Source organism: Kalmanozyma brasiliensis (assembly GCF_000497045.1).
Source record: "Kalmanozyma brasiliensis GHG001 unplaced genomic scaffold PSEUBRA_SCAF6, whole genome shotgun sequence".
Classification (NCBI taxonomy): domain Eukaryota; kingdom Fungi; phylum Basidiomycota; class Ustilaginomycetes; order Ustilaginales; genus Kalmanozyma; species Kalmanozyma brasiliensis.
Genome location: NW_015961989.1, coordinates 78,765 through 103,592, shown reverse-complemented (window position 1 = coordinate 103,592; position 24,828 = coordinate 78,765). Strand labels below are relative to the sequence as shown.

The 24,828-nt window shown below is 58.0% G+C and overlaps 11 protein-coding genes across 11 annotated transcripts; 6 read left to right on the top strand and 5 right to left on the bottom strand.

The window, feature by feature from the left end:
* Nucleotides 1–414: 414 nt before the first annotated feature.
* On the top strand, nt 415–2,658 carry PSEUBRA_005411 (WD40 repeat; the record flags this gene model as incomplete). Its single annotated transcript, XM_059465591.1, has 1 exon — nt 415–2,658. One exon carries the CDS (start codon nt 415–417, stop codon nt 2,656–2,658), a length of 2,244 nt encoding a protein of 747 aa, XP_059320373.1.
* Nucleotides 2,659–3,173: 515 nt separating this feature from the next.
* Nucleotides 3,174–7,202, top strand: PSEUBRA_005410 (Nucleoporin; the record flags this gene model as incomplete). The annotated part of the gene is made up of 1 exon (XM_016438862.2): nt 3,174–7,202. The coding sequence occupies one exon, from the start codon at nt 3,174–3,176 to the stop codon at nt 7,200–7,202; it is 4,029 nt and encodes a 1,342-aa protein (XP_016290137.2).
* Nucleotides 7,203–7,359: 157 nt separating this feature from the next.
* Nucleotides 7,360–7,830, bottom strand: PSEUBRA_005409 (uncharacterized protein; the record flags this gene model as incomplete). Its single annotated transcript, XM_059465590.1, has 2 exons — nt 7,360–7,472; nt 7,548–7,830. The coding sequence occupies 2 exons, from the start codon at nt 7,828–7,830 to the stop codon at nt 7,360–7,362; spliced, it is 396 nt and encodes a 131-aa protein (XP_059321644.1).
* Nucleotides 7,831–11,046: 3,216 nt separating this feature from the next.
* PSEUBRA_005408 (uncharacterized protein) lies at nt 11,047–11,829 on the top strand (the record flags this gene model as incomplete). Its single annotated transcript, XM_059465589.1, has 1 exon — nt 11,047–11,829. The coding sequence occupies one exon, from the start codon at nt 11,047–11,049 to the stop codon at nt 11,827–11,829; it is 783 nt and encodes a 260-aa protein (XP_059321643.1).
* A 1,635-nt stretch (nt 11,830–13,464) lies between these two features.
* Nucleotides 13,465–14,073, top strand: PSEUBRA_005407 (uncharacterized protein; the record flags this gene model as incomplete). Its single annotated transcript, XM_059465588.1, has 1 exon — nt 13,465–14,073. One exon carries the CDS (start codon nt 13,465–13,467, stop codon nt 14,071–14,073), a length of 609 nt encoding a protein of 202 aa, XP_059321642.1.
* A 113-nt stretch (nt 14,074–14,186) lies between these two features.
* On the bottom strand, nt 14,187–15,818 carry PSEUBRA_005406 (protein of unknown function DUF2786; the record flags this gene model as incomplete). The annotated part of the gene is made up of 1 exon (XM_016438810.1): nt 14,187–15,818. One exon carries the CDS (start codon nt 15,816–15,818, stop codon nt 14,187–14,189), a length of 1,632 nt encoding a protein of 543 aa, XP_016290135.1.
* A 496-nt stretch (nt 15,819–16,314) lies between these two features.
* PSEUBRA_005405 (Guanylate kinase/L-type calcium channel beta subunit) lies at nt 16,315–17,099 on the top strand (the record flags this gene model as incomplete). The annotated part of the gene is made up of 2 exons (XM_016438834.1): nt 16,315–16,462; nt 16,540–17,099. The coding sequence occupies 2 exons, from the start codon at nt 16,315–16,317 to the stop codon at nt 17,097–17,099; spliced, it is 708 nt and encodes a 235-aa protein (XP_016290134.1).
* An 82-nt stretch (nt 17,100–17,181) lies between these two features.
* PSEUBRA_005404 (Protein-L-isoaspartate(D-aspartate) O-methyltransferase) lies at nt 17,182–17,826 on the bottom strand (the record flags this gene model as incomplete). Its single annotated transcript, XM_016438819.1, has 1 exon — nt 17,182–17,826. One exon carries the CDS (start codon nt 17,824–17,826, stop codon nt 17,182–17,184), a length of 645 nt encoding a protein of 214 aa, XP_016290133.1.
* A 564-nt stretch (nt 17,827–18,390) lies between these two features.
* On the bottom strand, nt 18,391–19,420 carry PSEUBRA_005403 (Ubiquitin-conjugating enzyme, E2; the record flags this gene model as incomplete). Its single annotated transcript, XM_016438821.1, has 7 exons — nt 18,391–18,425; nt 18,503–18,580; nt 18,668–18,815; nt 18,896–18,984; nt 19,065–19,160; nt 19,251–19,332; nt 19,412–19,420. The coding sequence occupies 7 exons, from the start codon at nt 19,418–19,420 to the stop codon at nt 18,391–18,393; spliced, it is 537 nt and encodes a 178-aa protein (XP_016290132.1).
* A 432-nt stretch (nt 19,421–19,852) lies between these two features.
* PSEUBRA_005402 (Endonuclease/exonuclease/phosphatase) lies at nt 19,853–21,379 on the top strand (the record flags this gene model as incomplete). Its single annotated transcript, XM_059465582.1, has 1 exon — nt 19,853–21,379. One exon carries the CDS (start codon nt 19,853–19,855, stop codon nt 21,377–21,379), a length of 1,527 nt encoding a protein of 508 aa, XP_059320372.1.
* Nucleotides 21,380–21,420: 41 nt separating this feature from the next.
* Nucleotides 21,421–23,910, bottom strand: PSEUBRA_005401 (WD40 repeat; the record flags this gene model as incomplete). The annotated part of the gene is made up of 1 exon (XM_059465579.1): nt 21,421–23,910. The coding sequence occupies one exon, from the start codon at nt 23,908–23,910 to the stop codon at nt 21,421–21,423; it is 2,490 nt and encodes an 829-aa protein (XP_059320371.1).
* Nucleotides 23,911–24,828: the final 918 nt, after the last annotated feature.

Here is a 24,828-nt window from a genome sequence, read left to right as displayed (position 1 = left end):
AGCGGACGGGTAGATCGCAGCTGGGGATCAGTTGAGGGTCTCTGACGTACTTTCAGCTCAGAACGATCTCGAGCCGGTGCCAGCGACAGCTTAAGCAGCTCACCAACACCTCGACAGCCAACACGATCGCATCCACCAGCCCAGCATCTCAGCCAGCACGCATACCCGCGCTCATATTGTCAAGCACCACTCGCCCTCATCCTCTCGGCGGGCAAAGCCAGGGCGCTCGACAGAACGCCGCGCCGACCTCCTCGTCCTTTTGGTCCCTCGGAGGCCCCAGCTCGCAAGCGAGCCAGGCTCGAATCCCTTTCGCCCAGCTCCTTCCGTCCTCCCGAGTCAGGGCCGTCCACCTCTACCCTTCCCACCTCCTCCGATCTCACACATTCAGACGCACTCACTGCTGGTCTTAACACAATGACGCAATTCACAGCCGTCCAATCGAACGGCGGCGCCTCCAACGGCAGGGTGACCGATCAAAATCCGAAGTCAGAATCGAGCAATGGCAGCAGCAATGGCCATCGCAACGGCAAGGCGGCCGCTCCTACGGTCGACGAATATGCAGACGTCTCTGCGTTCGCGCCGCTGTTTCCAGGAAGCTCCATCGATCGAAGAGAGTTGGTCAAGCTCACTCTGCAATCTTTGCGCGAGATGGGCTACGACGCCGCGGCAAAGACGCTCGAAAACGAATCAGGCGTCACCCTCGAACATCCTTCCATCACAGCCTTCCGCACTGCAGTGCTCAGCGGGGATTGGCGAAATGCAGAGAGGCTCCTCATCGATGGCCTGACCTACGCTGCCAGGCGCATTCAGGCTTCACGCAGCTCGAGCGGGGCCTTGGATGGTCCGTCCAGCGAAGCACTTCCGTCGTCATCCGCGGGTTCGTCCTTCTTGTCGCTTCCCGGCACGCAGGAGTCACCGAATCAGGACTTGATTGACACTGTCCTTCGCAGGCCTCATCTTGTCAGCCTCCGTTCCATTCGCTTCATGTTGCAAAAGCAGCGCTATCTCGAACTGCTCGAGGCTCGTCAGACCAAGAAAGCGCTCAACGTGCTACGTGAGAAGCTCACTCCTCTGAGCCACGACACATCCCAGCTGCATCTCCTGTCCAGTCTCGTCATCTCCGCATCACCAGAACAGCTGCACGCCCGTGCCAACTGGGACGGCGCCGACGGCGAATCGCGCCGCTTGCTCATGATGGAGATCGAGTCGGCCGTATCCCCACTCGTCATGATTCCCAGTCGACGCTTGCCTCAGCTGCTCGAACAAGCGCAGAGCTACCAGAAACAGCAGGACCCCTTCTTTAATTCACCGCATGGCTCTCACTTCTCGCTTTTGACGGACCATCGATCCGACCGATCCGTCTTCCCTTCGCATGTGTCACGCACCATCGAAGATCATCACGACGAAGTTTGGTGCTTGGAGTTTTCGCACGACGGCACCAAGCTTGCAACAGCTGGTGCCGACAAGACCATTCTCATTTGGAGCGTACAAGACGACTACAAGCTGTTGCAAAAGTTCGTGCCGTTGTCCGACAACATCTCCTCGGTATCTTGGTCGCCGAATGACAAGAAGCTCCTGGTCACTTCGGACGTTGACGTTACCCTCTGTCAGCTCGAGAACGGAAGCATGCTGACGCTTCGCGAGCACAGCTATACAGTTGCTACGGCGGCATGGCGCTCGGATGGCTCCGGCTTCGTCACGGGAGGCATGGACGGCAAGATCGTATGGTGGGACATGGAAGGTTACGTGCTACACAAGAAGAGCACATCACCTTTCCGAGTCCTTGCTGTTGCGGCTACACCGGATGGCGAGCATCTTGTGGCTCTGAGCGCGCGACAAGTCGCGCAGACTAGTCTCTCATCTTCTACAACCCGAGGTCACACAAGCTCGTCCACCGTGCTCAGCACCTCGACGGCATCAGACCATCTCAGCGACAGCTCGTCGCCTTCTACCACTTCAACCAGCTTTGGCCATGATCGTGCCGATCTGGACTCGCTCGTCGACCTCGCCGGAGGCTCGCGAACGATGGGCTCCGAGCGGTACCGAATCCACTTCCTCAACCTCCGCACGCGAGAGGAGCTCGGTTCGATCTATCTGCGAGAAGAGGTGGTCAGCTTGGCGGTGAGCCGGGACTCGCAGTATGCCCTGATCAATGTGAGGCCAAACGAGCTGCAGATGTGGGACATCAGCCGTCAATGCCTGGTCAGACGCTTCAACGGACACAAGCTCAGCCAGCACGTCATTGGCTGCGGATTCGGAGGCATCGACGAGAACTTTGTCATCTCTGGCAGCGAGGATGCCAAGATCTACATCTGGCATCGCGCAAGTGGCCGACTGATCGAGACACTGACGGGTCACGAAATAGGGTCCGTCAATGCGGTAGCGTGGCATCCGAAGGATGCACTCACAGTCGCTTCGTGTGGAGACGACCACACTGTCCGAATTTGGCGGCCTGGGGGACGACTGCCGGCATCCGCTGCGTTCCAGGGCGACGCCGCCCCTAAGTCGGACGACTCTGAAATCAGCGGGGCAGCCAATCCGTTCCCTTGGAGCTTCTCGGAGGCATCTACCGCCGGCGAAGCTGACATGATGCAGTCGATCCACGAAGCCATGGACGAAGAAGACGTGGAGGTCAACACGCCTTCACCCGTAATCTAAGTCTTCCATGCCAGATCTACCTATGAAGCACTGTCGATCCGCTCAGCATTGCATCAATCGCTTCGAGCGATTTGCCTTCCGAAGCTTCGCCACGAGCGAAGCTCACATTCGACAACACCTTCCCTAGAACATGTTCCCGCAAAGCAACTGTTTCATTCGCGTCTCTTTCCCATCCAGCAAACCATAGTCTGAACATTTCCTCCGCACAGTCTTCTCATGTATCCCTCCAGCATCTCGTTTTGTGCAGCAATCTCATCAATTAGTCCTATATACTCGCTGCTACGACATTGTTGCTGGTGCTGATTGATAGCGGTCGAGCGTTAGGAAGAGCTTCATGAAGTCCCTGCATGAATGTGTAGGCTCCCGATGAGCTGCGCGCAGCAGCCCGATCTGCTTTTTGTGTCTGTGTGTTGGCCGAGGGACGCGAAGAAATGCTTTGACCATGTTCGACTTTCTCGTCTTTCTCCTTTCCATCACTATCCTCATCTTCTCTCGAGCAGCGGAGGACAGGCAGAATGTTCACAACACCATCACGAGCGAGGGATGCAAGGTCATCGACGCCGCTCGCTGGGGCTGGTGTCGGCGCATCTCGCTCCGTCAATCGATCTTCACGTGCTGGGACACCCGTCTTTGGCGCTCAAGATCCTCTCTCACCTCCCTCCTTTCTTTCACAAAACACATATCGACGCGGCGACACCAACAACACGACCGATGCTGGGGACGTGTCATCCGGCTCGCTTTTTCTGGGCGGCAACACGAGGGCCCGCACGACTCGAGCGCGACCCCGTCCGTCTTCCATGCTAGCTGCTCCTGGTCCCAACGTTTCGCTCCTCAGCCCTGGCAACGCATACGACAGAGAGGGGTCCGTGATCAGCGACGACGCTGACATGCGTTCTGTTGCCGAATCAACCTACTCTGCCTCCCACGCTGGATTCGGCCGACGTCCACCGGTCGCGACCAAGGATGCGAAGGCGCAGCTCGAGGAAGGCACCGTCCTGCTGGGAGACCAGTGGATGCACGTGTCCACCTACTCGAAGCTGCCGACTGAGGTGCCGGAGGTGCTCAGCGACGCAGATCTCTATATCGACGCTTTCCAAGGTCATCTCGACGTACAGACCGGATATGCTTGTCTCGTTTCTCGCAGCCAGTGCTTCGTATGGAACTACTCGAGCCGGGGCATCGGCACTGGTTCGCCTACATGCTTCGTGTTCCCCGTCCCTCAGTATGCCTCCTCAAGTATGACAGCTATCAACGATCTTGCACACTGCTGCTTCCTCCCTCGTGGCTCGAACAGGGAGCCTGCGCTGCTGCTCGTAGCTCCCGATGGTCAGATCTGCCTCTGGGAAGGCATCTCGTCGTCGCTGACACGTCAAGATCGTGCGCAGCGCATCTCGGCGCCGCTCTCTTCGGCGTCTGAGACCATCGTTCAGCTGCAACGTGTCGACGAGTCGACCGTCGTGCTGGCGACCAGCCAGTCTCGCCTGCTGCGCGTGTCGGTGGGCAGCAGAGCCGGCGTGCTCCAGGCCGAGGTTCGACCGTTCTCCCAACAGCGCGGTCTGCTCGGCCGCCTCTTCGGGTCGAGTTCCGCCATGGGCTCCTCGAACGACCAGATCACCTCCATCGCCGTATCGCCCGTGCAACCCGGCAAGCAGGGTCGCGAGATCTACGCGATCCGCAGAAAGACGCTGCAAAAGTGGCAGGTGCTCGATCAAGGCGGCGAGCGTCTGCTCGCTGAACAGGACATCCAGCAGGTCGTGGCCAGCAGCGTGCTGCAGCTGAGCGAGGAGCGGTACAGTGCGGCTCAGAGCCTCTCTTTCGACATTCTCGATGGCGCTGTGCAGTCGGACGGCCGGCTCGTGCTGCTGTATTCGCAGGCAAAGACCGAACGCGAGCCGCTCAACTTTGGCTTGGCTATCATCGACGCTGTCAAGGATACGAGCTCGTTTGTCGTGGCTTCCCTTCTCGCCATCGACTACTCGAGCTTCGCCGACCCACGTCCGTACGCCACACCGACGCTCAGCCTGCCCAATGGCGGACCGGCAACCTTCATCTGCTTCGCCGACACTGTGGTTGCCAAGCAGCTCGAGTCCGGCTGCGAAACCTTTGAAGAAATCATCAAGCTCAAGGACGACGTCAAGAACCGCTTCATCGGCTCGGGCTGCGACACCGTCCACCTGCACCCCACCAACGCCGTCGCCGCGCTCTCGCTCATCTCAGCCACGTCGGGCTCGCTGCTGATCGAAACGAATATCGGCGAGATCCGCAACCGGTGCACAGCGTACACGACCTCCGCCGACCGCCAGCGCGCCGACACCGAACGGCTCAAGGGCAAGCTCGAACAGGCGCTCTACTACTCTGAGTCGCCACTCAATCCTCTGACGTTTGCACTACCGGGACAGCTGCAGGGAACCCTCATGACGGCGTGCGAGGAACTCAGTCGCGAGCTCCTCACGTTCAGCAACCCAATCTCGCAAAGTGTGCCGCCCTCGGTGGATTTGCGGGCGGCGCTCAAGGATCGACTGGGAAAACTGCGGTTTTTGGTCAAATTCGTCGCGGCATGTGGTCATTTGGAGAAGCTACCGCAGACGACGAAGCGACAGCTGCGGGCGGACGCGGAACTGGCGGCGGCGCTCAACGAGCTGTGGGTCTACCAGAACGAGTTCTATTCCTCGTCGCAGGGCGCGCAGAGTCCGCTTGCGAAGGCGATTGAAGCGGTCATGGCTGAGCAAGGTTTGGCTGCTTCTGGCGATGATTTGGTTCGACGGTTTTTCCGACATCACGCCGATCTGACGACTCGTGTGCTCGAGAGGGTGTGGAGGCAGACCAAGAGCGTTTCGACCCAAGCGCTGCGTGTGCGCTCCAACGACGTGGTCGAGCTCAACCGCACCACCCTCTCTGCCTTCCGAGCTGCTCTGCGGTATCGAAAAGAAAGCGGGCCGCTGTACGGTATTTTGGACGCACCTACGGTGTTCGAACCCTGGACAGCCCAGACCGGATCCGTGCAGCTGCTCGAGAGCCTTTTCTCGCTGACCGTCAACCTGATTCCGGACCGAACGCGCGAGTTGGGTAGCAGCATCGATGCGCCCAGTACCGAGTTCTCGTCGGTGAGCGAAGAGGTCAAACGCGAGTATCGCGTGCAGGTGGAGCTCAAGACTCAACTCGTTTCGCTGGCGGAATTGGCGTTGGCGTGCTACACGGAGCGATTGCGGTATCTCGAGGCTGCACGGGACGAGGGGGTGGGGGAGAGGGAGTGGTCGGTTTTTGCGACAACGTATCGCAGTGCGAGACCGCAGTTCATTCGACCGCTGGTGAGCGTCGGGCGGTCCGATCGGGCGTTTGGGCTTGCCGAGCAGTATGCGGATTACCGCACGCTGGTCGAGTTGTGTATGGAGCCAGGAACGAGGAGCGAGGCGAGAACGGAGACGTATTTGGAGCGCTATGGGGAAGCCTTTGCGTTTGAACTCTACGAGTGGTACCTCGAACAGGGGCAAACGCGGACATTGCTCAGTCAGAAGGAGGAGCATGCGTCGCTCGTCAGCGCCTTCCTCTCCCAACCGGGACGAGACAGGTTGGGGTGGTTGCACGATCTTCGATTGCGCCAGTTCGACGTGGCCAGTGGCAAGCTGGAGCGTCTCGGTCTGGTCGAAGCCGATCTAGCCCAGCGACGACTCATGTTGAGTCTCGGCAAGTTGGGCTATCTCTCGACGCTAGGCGTGGAAGAGCTGGGCAAGGTGGGGGTGCAAAAGCAGGTGGAGTTCTTCGATGATCGATTGGATCTCGTTGCAGTGCAGGATTCGATGGTTGCGTTGTGGGAGGATTGTCTCCCGCAAGGATTGCCTATGGACCTTCCCATCGCTGGGTCGACGGCCGGAGTGGCGCTAGCAGAGCAGGTGGTGGATGTGACGGCGACTCGATTGGCCGAATACCCCGCGTATCGACAGCACTATGTGGGATTGGTAGGAAGGTTGTTGTTGGACGGGCAGTATTTGGGTCCGGAAGATCTGATTGATCTGTTGACCTTGAAGGATACACCCGAGCATCAGTTGGAGGACCTAGCTACGGCGGTGAAGGTGCTCATTCGGGCCAACGACATTCCTGCAACCCGACGCAACGCCGCCCTCCGCGCTATCTGGAAAAGAGCCATTGTCAGGGACGACTGGTCCGCCCTCAGCGAGACGAACAACGTCTCGGATGAGGTGCTCGAAGAAGACCTGCGCGCAACGGGGCTTCATGCGGTCGTAAAGGAGGTCCTCAGCGAAGACAACAGCGAGGCTTGGCTGGACGTCAACGACCTAGCCCAGGAAGGAGCGGATGCGAGGGTCGTGCTCGAGGCAAGGTTTGCGGGCGAACCGGATCACTTTGTCGGGTTGTTGGCAGAGGATGCGCAGAAGGAGACGAGGGCCGTGGCGAGCTTTTTGGAGGATACGGATTTGCCCCGGTTGGCGGACGAGGTGGCCAGTTTGGCTGCTAGGGAGGAGGGAGAAGGGGAAATGGGGGATGTTACGCTCAACGGGGCCGAGGCGGAGGAGATGCTCATCGAGTAAGGTTGCTCTCACACAGTCAAGGCCACACACAGTCAAGCCCCCACACAGTCAAGGCCACACACGGTCAAGGCGAATTCAGCACAGTCTATGATCATATGCTGAGCGAAAGAGTCACCAAGGCGGTGTGTTTTGATTGTGAACGCAAGGGTGGACCGAGTCAGGCCATCTTCTTGCCGAGCTCCTCGATGAACGGGTCGAGCTTGCTCATGAGCTGATCGATTGCCTCGGCTTCCGCTTTGCGACGCTTGCCATCGACCTGGATGGGAAGGCCTTCAAAGCCTCGAGAGGATGCTGGTCAGCGTTCTTGGTCTGAAAAGCAGGGGTCTGAAGATGGGAGGAACCTACCATTGTGCCCATGAATCCACTTCTGCTTGACGGCATGGTCCCAGAGCGGTTTGATCTCGAGGTACTGGTGCTCGGTCATGAGCTCTCGTGCTTGTTCGATGATGGGTGGGTCGCTCGGGAGGCGGTCGAGTTTGGACTTTCGGAAGTTCGGAAACAAGGTCCACCTGCTGGGCTTGCTGCTACCCTCAGAAGAAGAGGAGCTGCCTTTGGGCAATGCTGAAGCAGAGACTGCCATGAGGACGAGGCTGAGCAAGAAGGCTCGGCAAGGTTTGAGCAGGACCATTGAGTGCGAAGTATGTGGAGCGGTATGAAGACAACCCACTTCGACCTTAGGAGCTCTGTGCTTGGTAAGGAGTCGCTCTTTATACCCACATCCTTGCTGTTCAGTATCGGCGTCTTGAGCTGCAGGGATCGTCAGCGGCTCAAGTGGCTCGCCAAGCGCAGGCGCCGTCTACCGCAATGGCTTGCGGCCGTCCGTATGTGGCGCGGGTCACGCGGCAGGAGAAGAGCGGTGGTACACAGCGCGCCACCGCCGGCCGTCTCGTCCCGAGGAAGGAGGGTCGCCCACGCCAAGCCTCGAAACTTTGCGAGACGCGGCAACCTTCGTCTTATTGAAGCAAATGAGCCATTAGATTTCCTCGGAAGAGAGACTGTTTGCCGGTAATGAGCTGTCTGTGCGCTGTGGGAAGCTCGAATGAAGGATGTGGATGCCTGCCGCGCGCTTCAGTCGCGAGCTTCAGCTTCCTCAAGCAAGCTGCGCCGTCGGGTGGCGTCGATGTTCGTGTCGGCGGGTTTTGGAGTGACTAGAAGGGTTCCCGACGGGCGCACGTCAGCACGTCTGACATCGACGGCTGTTAGCATGACCCTTGTGACTGTCGATTCTGGCTTGGTGGGGGAGACGTCGGTTCCTTGCGGTGTAGCGAGCTGTTGACACCACTGCAAAAGGCGAAAGCGAACTTCCCTGTGGTCTCGAAGTCGTCGCCCGCACCCGCTCCTCAAGGGATGCCGGTTGCGGAATGAGCCCTGCCAAGGCAATAGCGTCTCCTTTTATCGCAACAGCCTAGCTGGTCGGAAGCTGCAACGTGCTTGGCACTGGGGAGAGGCGAAGGTGTCCCACGATGAATCAATGTCATGAACCGTGATGAAGTCACGAGTATGGGTGGTGCTCCCACGCCACAGTTCCGTCCTCATTCACACGCTGCGGGAGGTTGCCGGTTGCGCCACGCCCGATGTGACGGCAAGAGAAAAGCTGATCCTCGCTTGCGCACAGTCGAGCTCCTTGTCACTTGGATTGTGGCAAATCAGTGGCAAATCAGGGAGAGTCACAATCACTATCGATAACCTTCCTGCGAGAACCGCAACTTCCTGCCTTCTTCCATACACATCGCCATCCCTCTCCGTAGCGTCGACACGTACTGAAACATGCCAGTCTTCAAGCGACTCTTGAGTACCCTGCTCTTCGTAGCAGCAATCATATGGGCTTGCCACGCCGTCAACATCAACGAAGCCGAAGTCATCTGGGAGAGAGGGATGCCGATGGAGCTGGCGATCGAGCGACTCAACCAACGAATTGGGGATGCTCTCCGTCGAGATGCGCGTGAGTAAATTGCCGCTCTGCATACAGTCAGAGGTCGTGTAGCTAACTGAAATCAGCCCTCGCGCTCTCTAGATGGAGGACCGATAGCGAACTCCGTTCCGGCAGACTTTCCTGATCGGTTCTTCCGTTTCAAGCATCGGACGGGTCGTCTCAGTAAGTCGCGCCCTTCATACTAGACAGAGGTCTGACAAGAGGAAGAAGCTTACTGCCTACCTTGTTCTCGAAGGCGGAAGAAGCGCCCGCTATCCCGTGCTCGGTCTGGAGTGGAACATCTGGCACCGAATAGAGATCGCAAACCTTCGAGCGGAGCACGGAGGAAGGATTGCCGAGGCTGCAAGACGTGAGTGATAGGACGGGTCCACAAGATTGGGTTGCTGACATGTTCGTGCAGTTGATGCGTTTCGTAACAACGCTCTTGGCGTCCTTGAATCACATAGTGTCCGTGATCCTGCCTGCAAATCTTATTCGGCGTAGCCTACGCTTAATTTTGATCCTCTGTGGCTGTGTTCGTCCGCGTACCTAGACCGACGGGGAAGCGCTGTGGTGTTAGGAAGTGAGGCGCAATGCTTGCTGCAGCCAACTCGGCGTGCATGTGACGTGATGAGCTTGTGTAAGCGCCGGACAGCGTGCGGTGGGGTCCCTCCGAGATGCTCAGCACGAGCCAATCACATGAGAATATTTCACCAAGACGATGAACTTTATCGCGATCATCACACCAACAAAAGCACGTGTGTGGGCTCTGCAGAGAGTCATTATGACTTGATCAATCACCCGCCTGTCGCCACACGGAGCTCATTTGTTTGTCAGCAGCAAGGGTCGGGTGGGCTTAGGTGCTCGTTCCAGCTTTGCGTTCACTCTTGCCCCTGATCTCGTCTCTTCCACTACGTCAAGCATCGCATCGCATCCTGCCGCAGAAGCCTTTCGAAATGCTTTCCTTCAACCAGCTCTTTTCAGCGCTCATTTGGGCAATCATCCTCATGCGCCCCTCGGACGCCTCGAGACTGAATGATGCCGAAATCATTTGGCGGGCGGGAATGCCGATCGAGGCGGCCAATGTGGCTCTTCATCGGCGTGTAGTTGAAAGCCTCCAACGAGATGCCAGTGAGTCCACCCGATTGCGGACGGCGCAACCGCTGCATCTCAAATTTGACCGTGGGAAAGCTCAACCTTGATTCAAACCTTCTTTCGAACAGGGCTCGCGGACAGCGTGCCTCTGGACTTCATCTCTCGTTTCTTTCACGACATGCATCGGATCGGTCGCTTCAGTAAGTCTGCCTTGATCCGATGTGGCCATGCAGATCACAGACGCTGACAAGATTAAGCTCTACTGATCTCATTTCATCAAGGTGGAAGAAGCGCAGAGTATCCTCTGACTGGACTGGAGTGGAACGCCTGGTACCCTCGCGAGATCGAGCGCTTCCGGGCCGATCGAGAAGCTTATTTTCGCTCAGCTCGAGAGACTCATGCCGAAGCTGCAAGACTAGGTGAACGTCAACGCCAGTGATTGGCGTGCTGACATGTCGTTGTATAAACTCAAACCTTATCGAGTTATACTTTACTCGTGCGAAGGTGTCACGACGACGCGTGTCGATCCGCTGCGGAACGGAGATGTCCGCTCGGCTTGCTTCCGCAGCATCTCTTCTCGCGCTACAAAGCTTTGTCTCCCGCAGCGCTTGAACAGAATGGTGATGTTTGGATCCGCATCAATCTCAGTGCCCGTAACCTCCTTTCGTTGCCAATCATCCCGCCAACCTGGCGATGACAAATGTGCATATAAGGGGCCTTGCTTTAGCCATTCGATCCCTGCTTCCACCTCCACGCCGCAGTCGCTCATCAACCACAGCTCACCACTGGCAACATATCTCAGCCTTGACGCCATCCGTCTCGGTCACCGTAGTCACAATGACTAGAGGCAAGCAGCGAAGCTCCATCTCTCAGCTTTCCGTTGGACGTATCGACCAGAACCAATGCAACCAGATAGTCGCGAGGATCCCTGCTCTTATTCCTAATGAGTTCTGGGGTCGATCCGAGGGATTCGAGGCCAAAGATTGGATGCAACGCTTTGAGCGATCGCTCTTCCTTTACAACATGAACAAAGACGACGGTGAAGCAGCCAGATATCTGGGCACTTTCATGCACGGCACCTCCCGTGACTGGTTCGATGCGCAGCCAAACTGGGTTCGGACATCCTTCGTGGCTCTCAAGAACTCCTTCATGGCTCGCTTCGACTTCTCGCGCACTCGCCAGCTCACCGCTGCAAACAGATTGGCCAATTTCGACAAGCATCTCAGCCCTCGGCTCACGGTCGCGGACACGCAGCCCAAGTCTACCTTTTGGAACTGGCTGTCCCACCTCGAGGATCTTGCCAACCAGATCGAGGAATACGAGGTCCCGGACTCCATCCTTGTAGACAAAGCCTGGCAAGCTCTGCCTGCCCCGTTGCGACGAGAGTTGGGACACAAAAGTGAGACCATCGCGGCCCTTCGCAGCGCTCTGGTGGACATGTCCTTCGAGCAATACCACCAGCTCTTGGACTGCAACAACGACCAGACTGATGCCATGCAGGCAAAGATCGACGAGCTCGACGAAAAGATGAAGAGATTCGAGCGTATGGAGCGCAACTATAGAAGGACGGGCCCGTCCAGATCCGGCTGCAGCAGCAATCGCTTCACTGAACTAGACTGAAAAGGTACAACGCCATCGCTATCATCAAGCTCCACGCTGGGTGGACTTTCATCGCTTCAATCCACCTCAATCTTCCCATGAGGTTCCATCAGCTCAAACCCTCATCGCACGAAACAGTGGCACGACTCTGTGCTTACAAGAAAGGCTTACCCATCCATGACACAACCTGTCGAGCCACGAAAACTCTCCACCCAGTCCGACCACACCCATCTGAAAGAAGCTCAAGAGCAACTCCATCCGACGCCACGCGCACACTCGGTAGCTAACCGCCTCTCCAACATCAAACGAATAGATAAAATTCACCAAGAACGTCAACAGCATCTTGCACTTGACAACATCCGCAGTTCTCTGCGCTCCACCACGAGTAAATGTAGCAAAGCGCCGACACGCACCTAGCACACATGCTTCGTGCAGCAATGTGTCGGCCTAACTTGCCAGCCATTCATCATCACCATTCCGCGCATTTTCTGGAATGCGTTACTGTCGTCGACTCTTCCCTCGGCCATCTTCCACATCGTAATCATCTTCCTCGTACAACACCTCAAGCTCTCCGCCCTTATGTCCCTCTCACCGGGTCAAGTCCCCGATCGCAGCATCGTCACCACCGCAACAGATCCGCCTCGGCCCAGAAGTCCTATCATCCTCCTCAATAGCCACATGAGATCCTCAATATTCCTCAAAAGGCAGGCCAAATCTCATCACGCAAGTCGCGCCATCACTATCCTACCTCAAAACCGCATCCTCTGGCCAATCCGCGGCATCGGAGCACGTTTGGTCCGCGTACGCATCGGCGTCTCTCCGTCTCTTGTCGTTCTGAACGAAATCTGACCTTTATCCTCCCACACGATCAAGCTCAGCAACGTGAGAAGTGCGTGATCAGATGCGCACCCATCGCCTTCAATCAAACCAACAGACCGTGCCTTGCGCCTGAAAGGGAAATGTCGACGTCGAATGAAACATGAATTCATCTCGCATCGATGTGCGCTTATGCACCGCGAGCAAACATGTTGTTCATTGCCTTCGTCGCCAAGACGATGAGGAAATGGATTGCTTGCCCCCACATGAAGCGCCGTACTGTCATGGCGGCGCGCTTACCGCCATTTGTGTGCCGCGTCGGAGCGAGAGGGTGTGTGATGCTGAGCCGTTGCCTCGTCCACGTGTGGCCTTTAGAGCTGCCGTCTCTTTAGTGGGTCTTTTTCGTATACTTGAAATCCACGGTTCGCGGTCAACCTCGCGAGTCGGTCTCCTCCCCATAGCGTCGCTCGTCATCCTCAGCGGCAACTCCCTCCCCTCCCACCAACCCTGGTCATCCTCAGCCACACGCTCGGGCATCGATGCTCGAACCCACCCTCATCTGGCCTCTGGTGCCCAATCACAGCCGGTACACGCGATCCGCGCCAAGCGGCGCTCGGAAGGTCGATCATGCATGAAGAGGGCGTCGGGTGTCGGCGTGCGTCGCCACCGACGACGCCTTGCTTTGACGTGATTGTAGTGTCCTATGGCCGGATGGAGCCTGTGCTACCCTTCGGCACGAAGATGCTTATATAGGGATACCTCGCATCGCTTTCTCTCGCATCATCTTCTCTCGCACCATTGCACCTTCCCTGCCCTCCCCCCTCTCCAAGGCGCACAACCATGAAGCTCCCTCTCCTCTTTCTCGCTCTCCTAGCCATCAGCGCGGTCCAAGCCGTACGCTTCCGCTCGGCGCTGCACACCATCCAACTCTTCACCCGCGATCTCTACCCTTCCTCGCCAACCCAACAGAAACGCGCGACAATCACCCTGCGCTACCTCTTCCGCAGGCCCGCCTGGTCGCAGCGCGAACACTGGCCCTACTTGGACCACTTCCTGCGCACCGGCGGGCTCAACTCCGGCTTCCTCACGCGCGACACAGTCCTCGTGGACGACGCCATCCTCCACCTCGCACCCGGCAGCCTGCTCCAACACCACGTGTATCTGAGACCGAGTGTGGATCGCTTGATCGAGATGCATTATCGGAAGGCTAAGAGGGGAGGGTGGGCGGAGAGGTGGGACCGGGTCACGCCCGATTTGGGGTGGGTGCGGAACGTGGGGAGGGGAGACTTTGAGGGTGTGCCAGAGCCGATGACGGTTGAAGAGGCGGAAGAGATGGTTGGGGAGGGGTGGAGGAGAGGTGTGAAGGACGAGCAGGGGACGGTGCGCGGTGACAGGCCCTTCTTCGGCTCGCACCAGCACTCTCTTGGTAGCGCAGACGGCAGTGAATGATGCCCTTCTAGACGGGCGCCGGCAGATCAAAGCACACCATTGGTGGCGCCAGTAGATGAAAGCAGGCGACCACCTTGTCGACGTCGCCAGTCAACAAAGCATCACCATCCACTCTAGGCCTGAATCCTCTTCCGCTTGACATCGATCTTCCTCGCATCCGCACGTCCCTGCTCGAACGCACCCGAGTCCTTTTTGAACGTCGACTTGGCACGCTTCTTGAACTTGAGATCGGCGTGCTGCGAGGCGAGGTAGTCGTCTGCGATGCGCTCTGCGTCCTGGCGGAACCGGATGAGTTGGTTGGACGAGTGCCAGCCCGCGCCTTCCTCAGGTTCGGGTTCGGGTTTGGATTTGATGTCCTCAGGCTCGGGTTTGGGTTTGACGTCCGGCTTGACGTCTTCAGGAGAGGAATCGAGGTCGTCGGTGAGATCAATAATGTCGCGCTCGAGCGTCTCGTCAAAGTGCGGCTTGATGTCGTCTCCAGCAAAAGGGGGGAAGGGGTCGTGAAAGTCTTCAGTGTCGGAGGAGCCGTCGTGGTCGGTCCATCGGCTGTAGCCGTCGAAGTCTGCCGAGGCTGATCGCTTGACGCCGTTGGGAAAGGGCTTGATGTCGGCCTCGTCTGCGACGTCTTCCAGTTTGACGTTCCTCCCACCATCGTCCCTTGGATCAGGCTTGACTCGCTCTTCCTCAAGCTTGACTGGCGGATCATTCAGCCGCTGCTTCTCCTTCTTGATCTGCGCCTTCTCCTCAACCTCAGCATCCTTCAACCGCTTCTTCTCACTCTCGATCGCCAACCTCATCTCCTCCTTCTTCTCGCCCTTGGCCAACGCAATCAACCCCGCGGCCACGCCCTGACAATAACTATTCTTGCCCGTCTTACCCGTCACCTGTTTCGTAGCAGCCTTCTCCGTCGCCCACGTTAGCACCTGATTGTGTACCATCTCGAACGCGTGCGCTGCAGCAACCGTGTTGACCGCCAACCCGTAGAATGTCCAGCTCAGCTTAGTCCGATTCGCATACGAGGTCGAGTACGCCTTGACGTCGAAGAAAAGGTTGATGGCGCACGCGACCTGGTTGACCCAGCTCTCGTTGCGCGGGGCGGCACCCGTCTGGCTGACGATTTCGACGATCGACATGCCGGCGTGGGTTTGGTTTTCCGAGGAATCGGACGAGGCGAGGAGGTCGGCTTGGGTGAGGTTCTGGGAGGACATGAGACGGGTGGCGAGTCGCAGGGCTTGTTGGGCTTCTGCTTCGCCTGTGCCCGGGTGTTTGGCGAGCGCGAGTGACTTTTGGATGCGAGAGAGGATGCCCGAGCTGACGGAGGCGAGTTTGACCGTGGACTCGGAGGTGGAGGCCACGCCATCGGTTGCGAGTGTGACGATGCGCGCGAGTGCGTAAAGCTTGGCGGTGGTTGAGGATGATGATGCAGACTTTGTGATTCTGCGCCTCGCGCCGCTGCCTCGAAAGTCGTCCTCGGAATCAGTGCTGGAGTCTGGAGATGAGGAGCCATCGTCATTGTGTTTGAGCTTGCCGCCACGGGCTGCGGGCCGCTTTAGTCGGGATGCTGACGCCGGAGGCGAGGGCTTTCGAGGTGTTTGATCGTCATCTGAGTCGCAGAGGTCGATCACATTGTCGTTGAAGGGTTCCGGCTTGACTCGAGGCTTGACGCCCTGTTGCGATCCTCGATTCGAGCTGGATGAGCTGCTAGGGCCATCGTCGTTCGCTCCATTGTATTGACGCACCGGCATAGCTGGCTGAGTCCAGGTTCGTCGACGATAGCGAAGCAGCGTTCGAAGGGCTTCGATGGTGATGGTGGTGAGTAGGGGTGCGGAACGGGCTGAGTCGAGGCTTCGAGTGTTGTTCTCTCATTTGTGTTGTTCTCATCTTGCTCGCTGCAGTCACACGGAAGGGTCCCACCGTCCGCGGACGCGCTGGTGTGACTTGCGTGTAAATTGGCTTTGCTGTGGGTTCTCAGGGTCCAGGGCTTCGTTTTGTAAATTTCTTTTGTGTTTTTTCCTTTCTTTTTGTTTTCTTTTCTCGGAAATCGCTGCTTAGACGGCGGCCGTCTCCGAACGTGCTCTCGAAGAAAGCTCGGCCTAACCGAAACCTTAGTTTTGAGGTGCACCATCATCTCAACCTTACCGTAGACTCAGCCGTCGGATTCGGATGAATCGCTTGCTCCCGACACTTCGATTCACTCTCTCCTTCCTGCCATCATCATCCCTCTTCCGAAGAGTCGTCAGCATGTCGACGTCCAATTGGGCCTCCACCCCGCCCATTCCGAGCGACAAGCGTCCCATCGTTCTCTCCGGTCCTTCTGGTGTCGGCAAGAGTACGCTGCTCAAGAAGCTCTTTGCTGAGTTTCCAGGTGATTTTGGCTTCTCCGTCTCTCGTATGTCCCTCATTCCTACTCTTTGACCGGTCTAACTCGGCGATACTGATAGTCCTTTGCGGCGAAAACTTGCACAGACACGACCCGTGATCCGCGTCCGGGGGAGACGCGCGGTCAGTCGTACCATTACGTCTCGCACGCCGAGTTCGAGGATCTCATCGCTGCCGGCGCCTTCTTGGAACACGCGCAGTTCGGCGGCAACCGCTACGGCACCACTGCCAAAGCCGTCGCCGACGTCTCGACGGAAGGCGTCTCGGGCGCCGATGGAAGCACCAACGCCCGCCGCGCCGTGCTCGACATCGATGCCCAAGGTGTCAAGCTCATCAAGCAGAACCACCCCTCTCTCAACCCCATCTACATCTTTATCGGCCCCCCAAGCTTCGGCGTGCTGAAGCAGAGGCTGACCGGCAGGGGAACGGAAACAGACGAGAGCGTGAGGAAGAGGTTGAACATGGCACACGGCGAGATGAAGTTCGCCCGCGAGGGTGGGCACGATTGGGTGGTGATCAATGACGATCTGGAGCGGGCGTATGGGGTGCTCAAGCGTGCGATCGATGGGACGCTGAAGAAGGGAGAGGACGATAAGATGCCAGACATGGACGAGGAGGAGAAGGAGTGGGAGAAGTCGCAGCAGTAGACCGACAGCTGTGCATAACTTAATGCAAACTCGCGGATCGGAACCTTCATCATTACGTTGCTCGAAGCAGTTGAGTTGTGCACTACGTCCTCCACTGACGCTCTCGGTCCGTCAAGGGGACGTACATGACCCCGCAAATCTTCTCCTTGCTGACTGAGCCATCTGGCGCCTTGTCCACCTGCCAGATGTTCTGTTCGCCACTGCCGTCCTGTTCTTCGACGGGGATGAACATTCGTCCGGGTGCCTTGAGCTGGTCGATCAACGGCTGAGGGATGCCTGGTGCCGCGGCGCCTACGTGAATAGCATCGAATGGCGCTTCGCTCTCCCAGCCTTTCCTTCCATCGCCGCACACATTGAATACGCTGCCTCCCTCCAACGCTTCTCCCAACCCGTCTTTTCGGAGGTTGGCATTCGCTTTGTCGACAAGCTCCTGGATATGATCCACCCCGACTACTTTGCCACTGGGCTTGACCATGTGGTGGAAGATGGCGAGCGTGTAACCGCTGCCACTGCCGACATCCAATACCTTGCTTCCAGGCTGCAGAAAGGGCAACAAGTTTTCGGCCGCATGCGCGTGCATGTGAGGCGCACTGATCGTCGCTCCGTATCCAATGGGTTGCGGCGAGTCTTGGTAGGCGCGCGATGGTGTTGGGACGTAGTTGGCGCGGTCGACGGACGTCATGGCGGAACACACGAGGGAAGAGGTTATGAGCGAAGCAGAACGCATGTTGAATATGAGTTCGGCATTGGTGCTGCCACTGCAGCGCCACGCCATCTCGAGGATGTTCGAGGGTCGAATGATGAGGCGGAACGTGTGCGCTTCCAAAAGGGGTGGCTGGCAGATTGCTTCCGTGACGATGTTCGGTCTGAGCGGCGTGCTGATGGTTGCGGCTACAATAGCGGTAAGGATCGCTGCTGCGATAGGTAGCGGGATTAGTATGAACGCTGCAAGGGTGGGGAAGTAGGCAGAGAGGGAGGATGACAAGCCATGAGGGGAAGGGAGGGTCAAAATGTGGTGTGTGCACGCTATGCAGGGTCCAACCGGCTCTCTTGCGCCTCAAAAATCTCCGCCCTCACACGACCTCCCCACCTCCCCTCCTCCCCACATCGACACGCGGCATCGAATCTTTGTTCGCCGGACGCCTTCACGCTTTGCTTGACACACTGTGCTCAATGAGACCATTGTCGCCTGATTTGACGATAGAATTACAATGCTTCAGGCAGAGTTTGGCAGAAACGTGGCGGCTCGTGAAGTGGGATCAAATCTACCGGCAGTCCGCGGCGCTGAATCTTACTTGACAACCACCTTGTCGTACGTTGTGCCCTCTGCATCGCGTCAGAATCGCATGAAAACGTGTCAGTGTGTGTACTCGGCGGGCAGGATCATGAAGGGAGAGACTCACTGATGGCACCACCCGCGAGGCTCCTTCGGACGTTGCTGGCAAAGACGGATCGGTCTTTTCGCAGGTCTTCTGCCGCCTCTGTGTTTGTTGGAAGAATACATATGAGAGGGTGGAGGGATGAGTATGCTGTCACAGTTGTCGCACAAGTCCACGTGTTGGACGCACCTTTGTTGAGCGGATCGTCAGCGTTCGGCTCGAGGAACAGGTACTGCAAGCCGACCATGACCGAGTTGAGATTGAGGACGGGCTTCCAGTCTTCGCGGAGGATGTTTAGGCAGACGTTGCCTTCCAGGTCGACGTTTGGGTGGTAGATCTGCGAAGCCGGAATATGCAGTCGGATCAGTCAGTGAAGGCGTAGGCGTTGTCCCTGCCGTCGGTGAGACTGAGACGCACCTTTTGTGTACATTTGACTTTTGGTGGGTCGTGCGGGTAGTTGTTGTTGATGGCAAAGGTGAACTTGAACGATCCGGTCTTGTACATGCCTGTTGAGAAGATGACAAGGAGCTGTATGAGTATATGACGGAGACTGATGCTGCTGCCAAAAGGTCAACCCCGTGCTTACCCTCGTCTGGCTCGATGGTGAGAGTAAAGTTGAGCACGTCTGCCGGGTCCGGAAAGTCGGTCTTCATCGTCTTTGGTAGCTCGAGCTCGGTCAGATCTGTGGGCGAGCGAGCGTTTAAACAAGAAGAAATCGTGAATGGATCAGCTTGCGTCCTTCGTGCTTGCCGCTATCGTTGGCTCGACTCACCCTTCTGCACACGAAGCTGCGCTGGTGACGTCTTTGGCTTCTTCTTCTTTGCCGCATCCTCCTCCTTCTTCATACTCCAGATCTGGCGGGACAATAGGTGAGCAGAGTTGACCGTCAGCATCGCAACAAGCTTTCGTGCTTGCATTCGGAAGCAAGCATACCTTGATCATGATGAGGAGAGCGCTTCGCAGCTGGAGCTGAGGTCAAGTCTATGCGAGGATTGTCGGTGTGTGCGAGACCAGTATTCGATGCCTGCGTTCCAGCGTCGTTCGATGCTACGGAATCGAACTAGACTCGGATGATATGCCGGTTGGTGCCGAGTGCGTTGAAGCCGTGCGATGGATGAAACGAGGCGGGTGATGAGAAAGAGGAGGCAAGGTTGGAAGATAACGCCGAACACCCCGACACCGGCTAGCTCAGCTTTTTCCATCGGAACCGCCGCTTCATTTCAGCATTTTTCACGCAGCACAGCGCGATGTGACTTCACAAGGGAAAGGTGGAGGTTTGTCACGAAAAGACCAACACTCTTTCTGAAGAGCTCACCCAATGACTTCCACACCATCACATCCTTCATAGAAGCCTCGTCTCGGACTCGTGAGGACATGCCGAGACTGCCATCATCCCAGGCGGGCTCGTCTGTCGGTCATGCCGCGCCGGCATTCCCCCCAGTGACCGACGCTTCCGAACCCGACCAGCCAACGGACGATAGCCAACTCAGCGTCCTCACGCTCAACGTCTGGGGTCTAAACTACATCTCCAAGCTCCGCGTGCCCCGAATCAAAGCCATAGCCACCCATCTCGCGTCCCGTTCTACACCGAACTACGACTTTGTGTGCCTGCAAGAGATCTGGTACGAATCCAAAGACTGGCGCTTCCTCAAGCACGCGCTCGCTGCACGCTATCCGCACTCGAAATTCTTCTACTCGGGTGCCTTCGGTTCTGGCCTGGCCATCCTTTCGCGGTGGCCCATCCTTGAGAGCGATACTCAACCCTATTCGCTGAACGGGCAGCCGATCAACGTGGGACAGGGCGACTGGTTTGTGGGCAAGGCTTGCGGGTGCGTCACCGTCGACCATCCGAGGTTGGGGCTGGTCGACGTATGGAACACCCACTTCGTGGCTGCGGGCGGCGAGGATGGGCCGGAGTACAAGAGGTCGCATCGCATCACACAAGCGTACGAGCTGGCGACACATTGCAGGAACAGCGCGGCGAGAGGACGACACGTGGTGTGCGTTGGGGATCTGAATTCGACACCGCCATCGATCGCGATTGGACTGCTGCGGCATGTGGGTGGGTTGTTTGATAGCTTCTTGGACTCACATCCGCAGCTCCCGGAGCAAGCGACGTCGCTGGATGCGGGAATGCAAGGAGCTGGAGCGAATACGGGACACCGACCAGACCGACACCGACCAGACCCGCAAAGGGCGATTCAGGAGCTCGGCGTCACATGCGATTCACCGCTCAACACTTGGACCGCCGGGAAACCGCTCGATGAGAGGGCAACCAGAGGCGCCGGCAAGAGACTTGACTACGTCTTCTTCCGTGGACCTGTGGACGCCGACTCGACGACTGGACCTGCGCTGTCCTATGCAGCATCGGCGTCTTCGCGCGGCAAGTTGGCGTGCAAATCGTCCTCCGTCGTCGTCACCGACATTGTTCCCGACCTCAACTGCTCCTATTCCGACCACTTTGGTGTCGAGTCCATCTTTGACATCATCTCAGATCCTCCTCCATCCACGTCAGATGCTGCTCGCAAAGTCGGACAGCATCGCGTCCTCACTGCATCGCTGCACGCCCTGTCCGGCGGCTTCGCCGCCAGCCGCTCCACCCAGATGAGCCACTTTTACGTCTTTGGCGCCGCGCTCCTGCTCGCCATCAGTCTCATTGTAGCAAGTATTTTCCAGCCTCTGGGCGGGGTAAATCCGGTATTCGTGCTGCTAGCTGTCGTCGCGGGGTGGGCGGGTACGACCATGCTGTACAGCGCGCTCGTGTGGGGCGAGTGGGAGAAGCGCACACTAAGGACGGTCATGGAGCTCATCGAGTTGGAGCTGGAGCATTTGCGACCGTCGCAGAATGGCGCTGCGTCGAGAACGAGCGCAGATCAAGCTGCGACAGGAACACTCTTCTAGATAGAAGGTTGATTCTCTAATGCTTTGATATTGTAATGGATCTATGCAGTGATACCGTTGCCATTGGCCGCGGTGGCATTTCTCGGAGTCGTCGGCGTCGTCACTGACGACGGCACCCTCGCACCGGGCTCACCGATCTTCAATGGCTCCAACATTCTCCCTCCGCGTCCCAACAGTCCCATCCTCGACCTCGCGCCTGCCACGCCGCTCGTCCTCTCTCCTGCTCCAACGCTGGCCACCACGCTCGTAGGCCGCTTCGGCAGTGGTCTGGTAAATGTGTCCACCGCCGCGTTCTTCCTCACCACCACCACCTTGTCCGGACTGAATCGCAGGGACGTTGGGATCTCACCATCCACCTCGACCGTCACTACAGGCTGCAAAATCGCCACTTCCGATCTGGGCAATGCCGGGTGTCGAATCGTGTCGTCCGTCAGACCGTCCCTATCGTAGCTGCCGAGGTTGGTGCTGACCCGCCTGGCTGAGGCGGGGGACCTGATCGATGAGACGCCATGTTTGTCCGCACCGAGCGAGTAGGTCGATCCGAGCCCGACCGAGCTTCGGCGCGGGCCGTTCGCATGAGGGGCATACGTCTTCGGCCGATTGAGCGCAGCACTTGAGAAATCCCAGAGAATCATCTTGCAGTCCTCACCCACAGATGCAAATCGATAAGTGCGGTCCTCGGACGACCACCGCCATGGATCCCATGCTAGCCCAGTGACGAACGATGTGTGTCCCTGACAGCGCGCTACGATGCGACCCTCCCTCGGCGCCCACACCGTCACCAGGTCGTCTTCGCCACCGGTGAGCAGAAACTTTCCGTCCGGAGACCAAGCGATGCAGTTGAGACCGCCAAAGTACGACTCGAACGTGTCGAGCAGCCGCTCGGAGTTGACATCGGCGATGCGAAGGATGCCGTCCTCGGCGGTGATGGCGACGTGCGAGTAATCGGGCGAGAAGGCAAAGTCGGTGATTCGGGTTTTGGAGACCGCCCAGTGCGAGACGGGGTTGAGTCGGGACCAGGCGGTTTCCTTGCCCTTGCCGGAAAGGCCGCTGGCGTTGGCAGCGGCGACGGCGGCGGCTGCGGCGGCTTGCTGGTACTCGCGCGAGTGGAGGGAATTGCCAGAGGGAATTCCGGAGGCGATGGGAACCGAGCCTGGCTTGGTGACCAGGAGCAGTGGTTGGCCGTCTGAGGTGGAGTCCGCGGCTTGACGACGCTGAGAGAGCGTGCCTGGCGCGACGCCGTTGCGAGGTTTAGGCAGATGCGTCGCGCTTCCAGAGCTGGTGGAGAGATTGGTGTCGCCGATGTCGGCCTGGGTTGTGGTGGTGGCGGTCGAGCTGGTGACCGTCCGATTGCCCAGCATGGGACGCGACTCGGTGATGCCCGAAGCGAGCCCTGGACCAACGGCCGATGTGCTCGGATTGGAAGAGGACGATGCGTTGGAAGCGGACGTCTGGCTTGCCGACATGGCTGCTGACGACAGTGTGCCGGGCACACCCAGGGCCGATTGAAGCGCGGCACTGGACGAAGAAGCGGTGCTGCCAGCAAGAGCCTCCCACGTCGCGGGACTGAAGTCGCTGGGGTCCTCCCTCTCGCGGTCGTAGACGACAATGCTACCATCGGCGTGCGCGGCCATGATGAGGTTCTCGCTTCCCGGCAGCCATCGAACCTGTGTGACAGCCGAGTTGGCGATGCAGCCACCCTTGTTGACACGGGTGTACTTGGCAGCAATGGGATCCAACCAGATGAGATCGCCGGTGACAAAGCCAATGATGAGGTCAAGACGATCGTGTGCGCGGGTGAACTGATTGACGTCGTGAACTGATGGAGAAGCGCCAAAGGTGATGCGGCCGAGACTCTCTTTGGTCCTGCCGGTGGTGTCTGCGAGCCAGAACAAGGAGCGAGCGTTGGTCAAGAAGGTGAAGTTCTCGTTCTCGGTGCGGGCGCTGAGGATCTTTGCGAGGTCTGGATGGGTCATCATGCGGTTGACAAAGCTGCTTGAGGTGTTTTTGAGACTGTTCTTGGGCCGAGTAGGTTTGGCACTCAGCTTGCCCATGGTCTCGCCAAGGCCGGAGAAGCCCATGCCGGGACCACCGATGCCGGCGATACCTGCTGATGGACCTGCGCTGCCTGGCGGGAGTCCACCCGTCAAGCTGGTCGAAGGTGCGTCTATGCCTTGAGAAGCGAGCGGAGCTTCCAGCAAGACGCCATGTGCTGGAGCGGTGGCTGTGTCATTGCTATCCGATGCCTTTTTGGAGGGGACTGGAATTCGGGGGCTGACGGTGGAGACACGAGGAGTAGGGTAGATGGCTGACAAGCCGACTTGTGTTGTAGGTACCGGATTGAGATGGATCATGGGCTGCGGTGGTGATGTGAAGCGAGAGGTGCAGACGTACATTCCCTCGGGAGCGTCAAAGGACTCGGTGGTCATGACAGCAGGTGCACTCACGGGCTGCTGCGCTGATACGAGCGTGGTCCCAGCGCCAGGTAACGGTCGGATGGCCGTGGCGGGAAACGCCATTGGCATGGCCATGGTGGAGAAGCCTCCTCACGCCGATACTGCGTGGCTGTGAAGCGATGATTAGCTTGACTCAAGCGCAGCTTCAGCGGGAGGGTGCCGATGACAGTCAGCCAAGATGACAGAGGAGGGCAAATTCGCTGCGATCCCGAGTCGATGGTCGCGATGTGGAAAGTTGCGGCGCTTCGTGGTGGCAAGTGAAGGAGGCAAAGAAGCGAGAGTCGAGATGGAATCTGACTGAGGGACGGGACGGAGTCAAGCAAGCGGATCTCCCGTCAAGCTCAAGAAGAAGACGGTCATGATGCTCATTTCGGCCCGCTCGCCCCCCGCTTTTTTCCCTTTTGTTGGGCTTGGTAAGGTGAGGCGCAGGCGTAGCGAAAGGGTGCAGCAGCGAATCACCATCATCGAGCGTCTTTGACAAGGGTTCTGCCTGAAATTGAATAGAAAGGACTCGCTGAAGCACCTTTCGGCTGGGCCGCGTGCTTCGGTCCGCCCGTCGGGTCCACTTCTGACAAGTTGACATCAGTCACACTCCTTCGCATCATCCGAGACCTCGTCGTCAGCGAACAATCCGGCAGCATACGACGAGCCGAAGAGCAACCAGTCCGAGAGCTCGAGAGCTCGACAGGGAAACAGCGAAAGAGACCATATAAGGATTTGACCGGCGGGGTTGACCGAAGCACAGAGGCGTCGAATGTGCGCCAAGCTCCTTCAGCTGTGTCATGCTGACTGACTGCAGGGAGAGAGCCGTGGTCGGACCCTCTTCGGTCACGGCGCGGAAAGGGCCGAGATGAGAGACCCTTGTCCAGCTCAATTCAGGCTTCTGATGATCCGTGCAGTGAGATTTGCATCATATTGTTGGGTACCACAACGTAACAGAGCAACAATTTGAGCAAGGGCCACACGCCGACCAGACCACGCGGAGATCTCGAC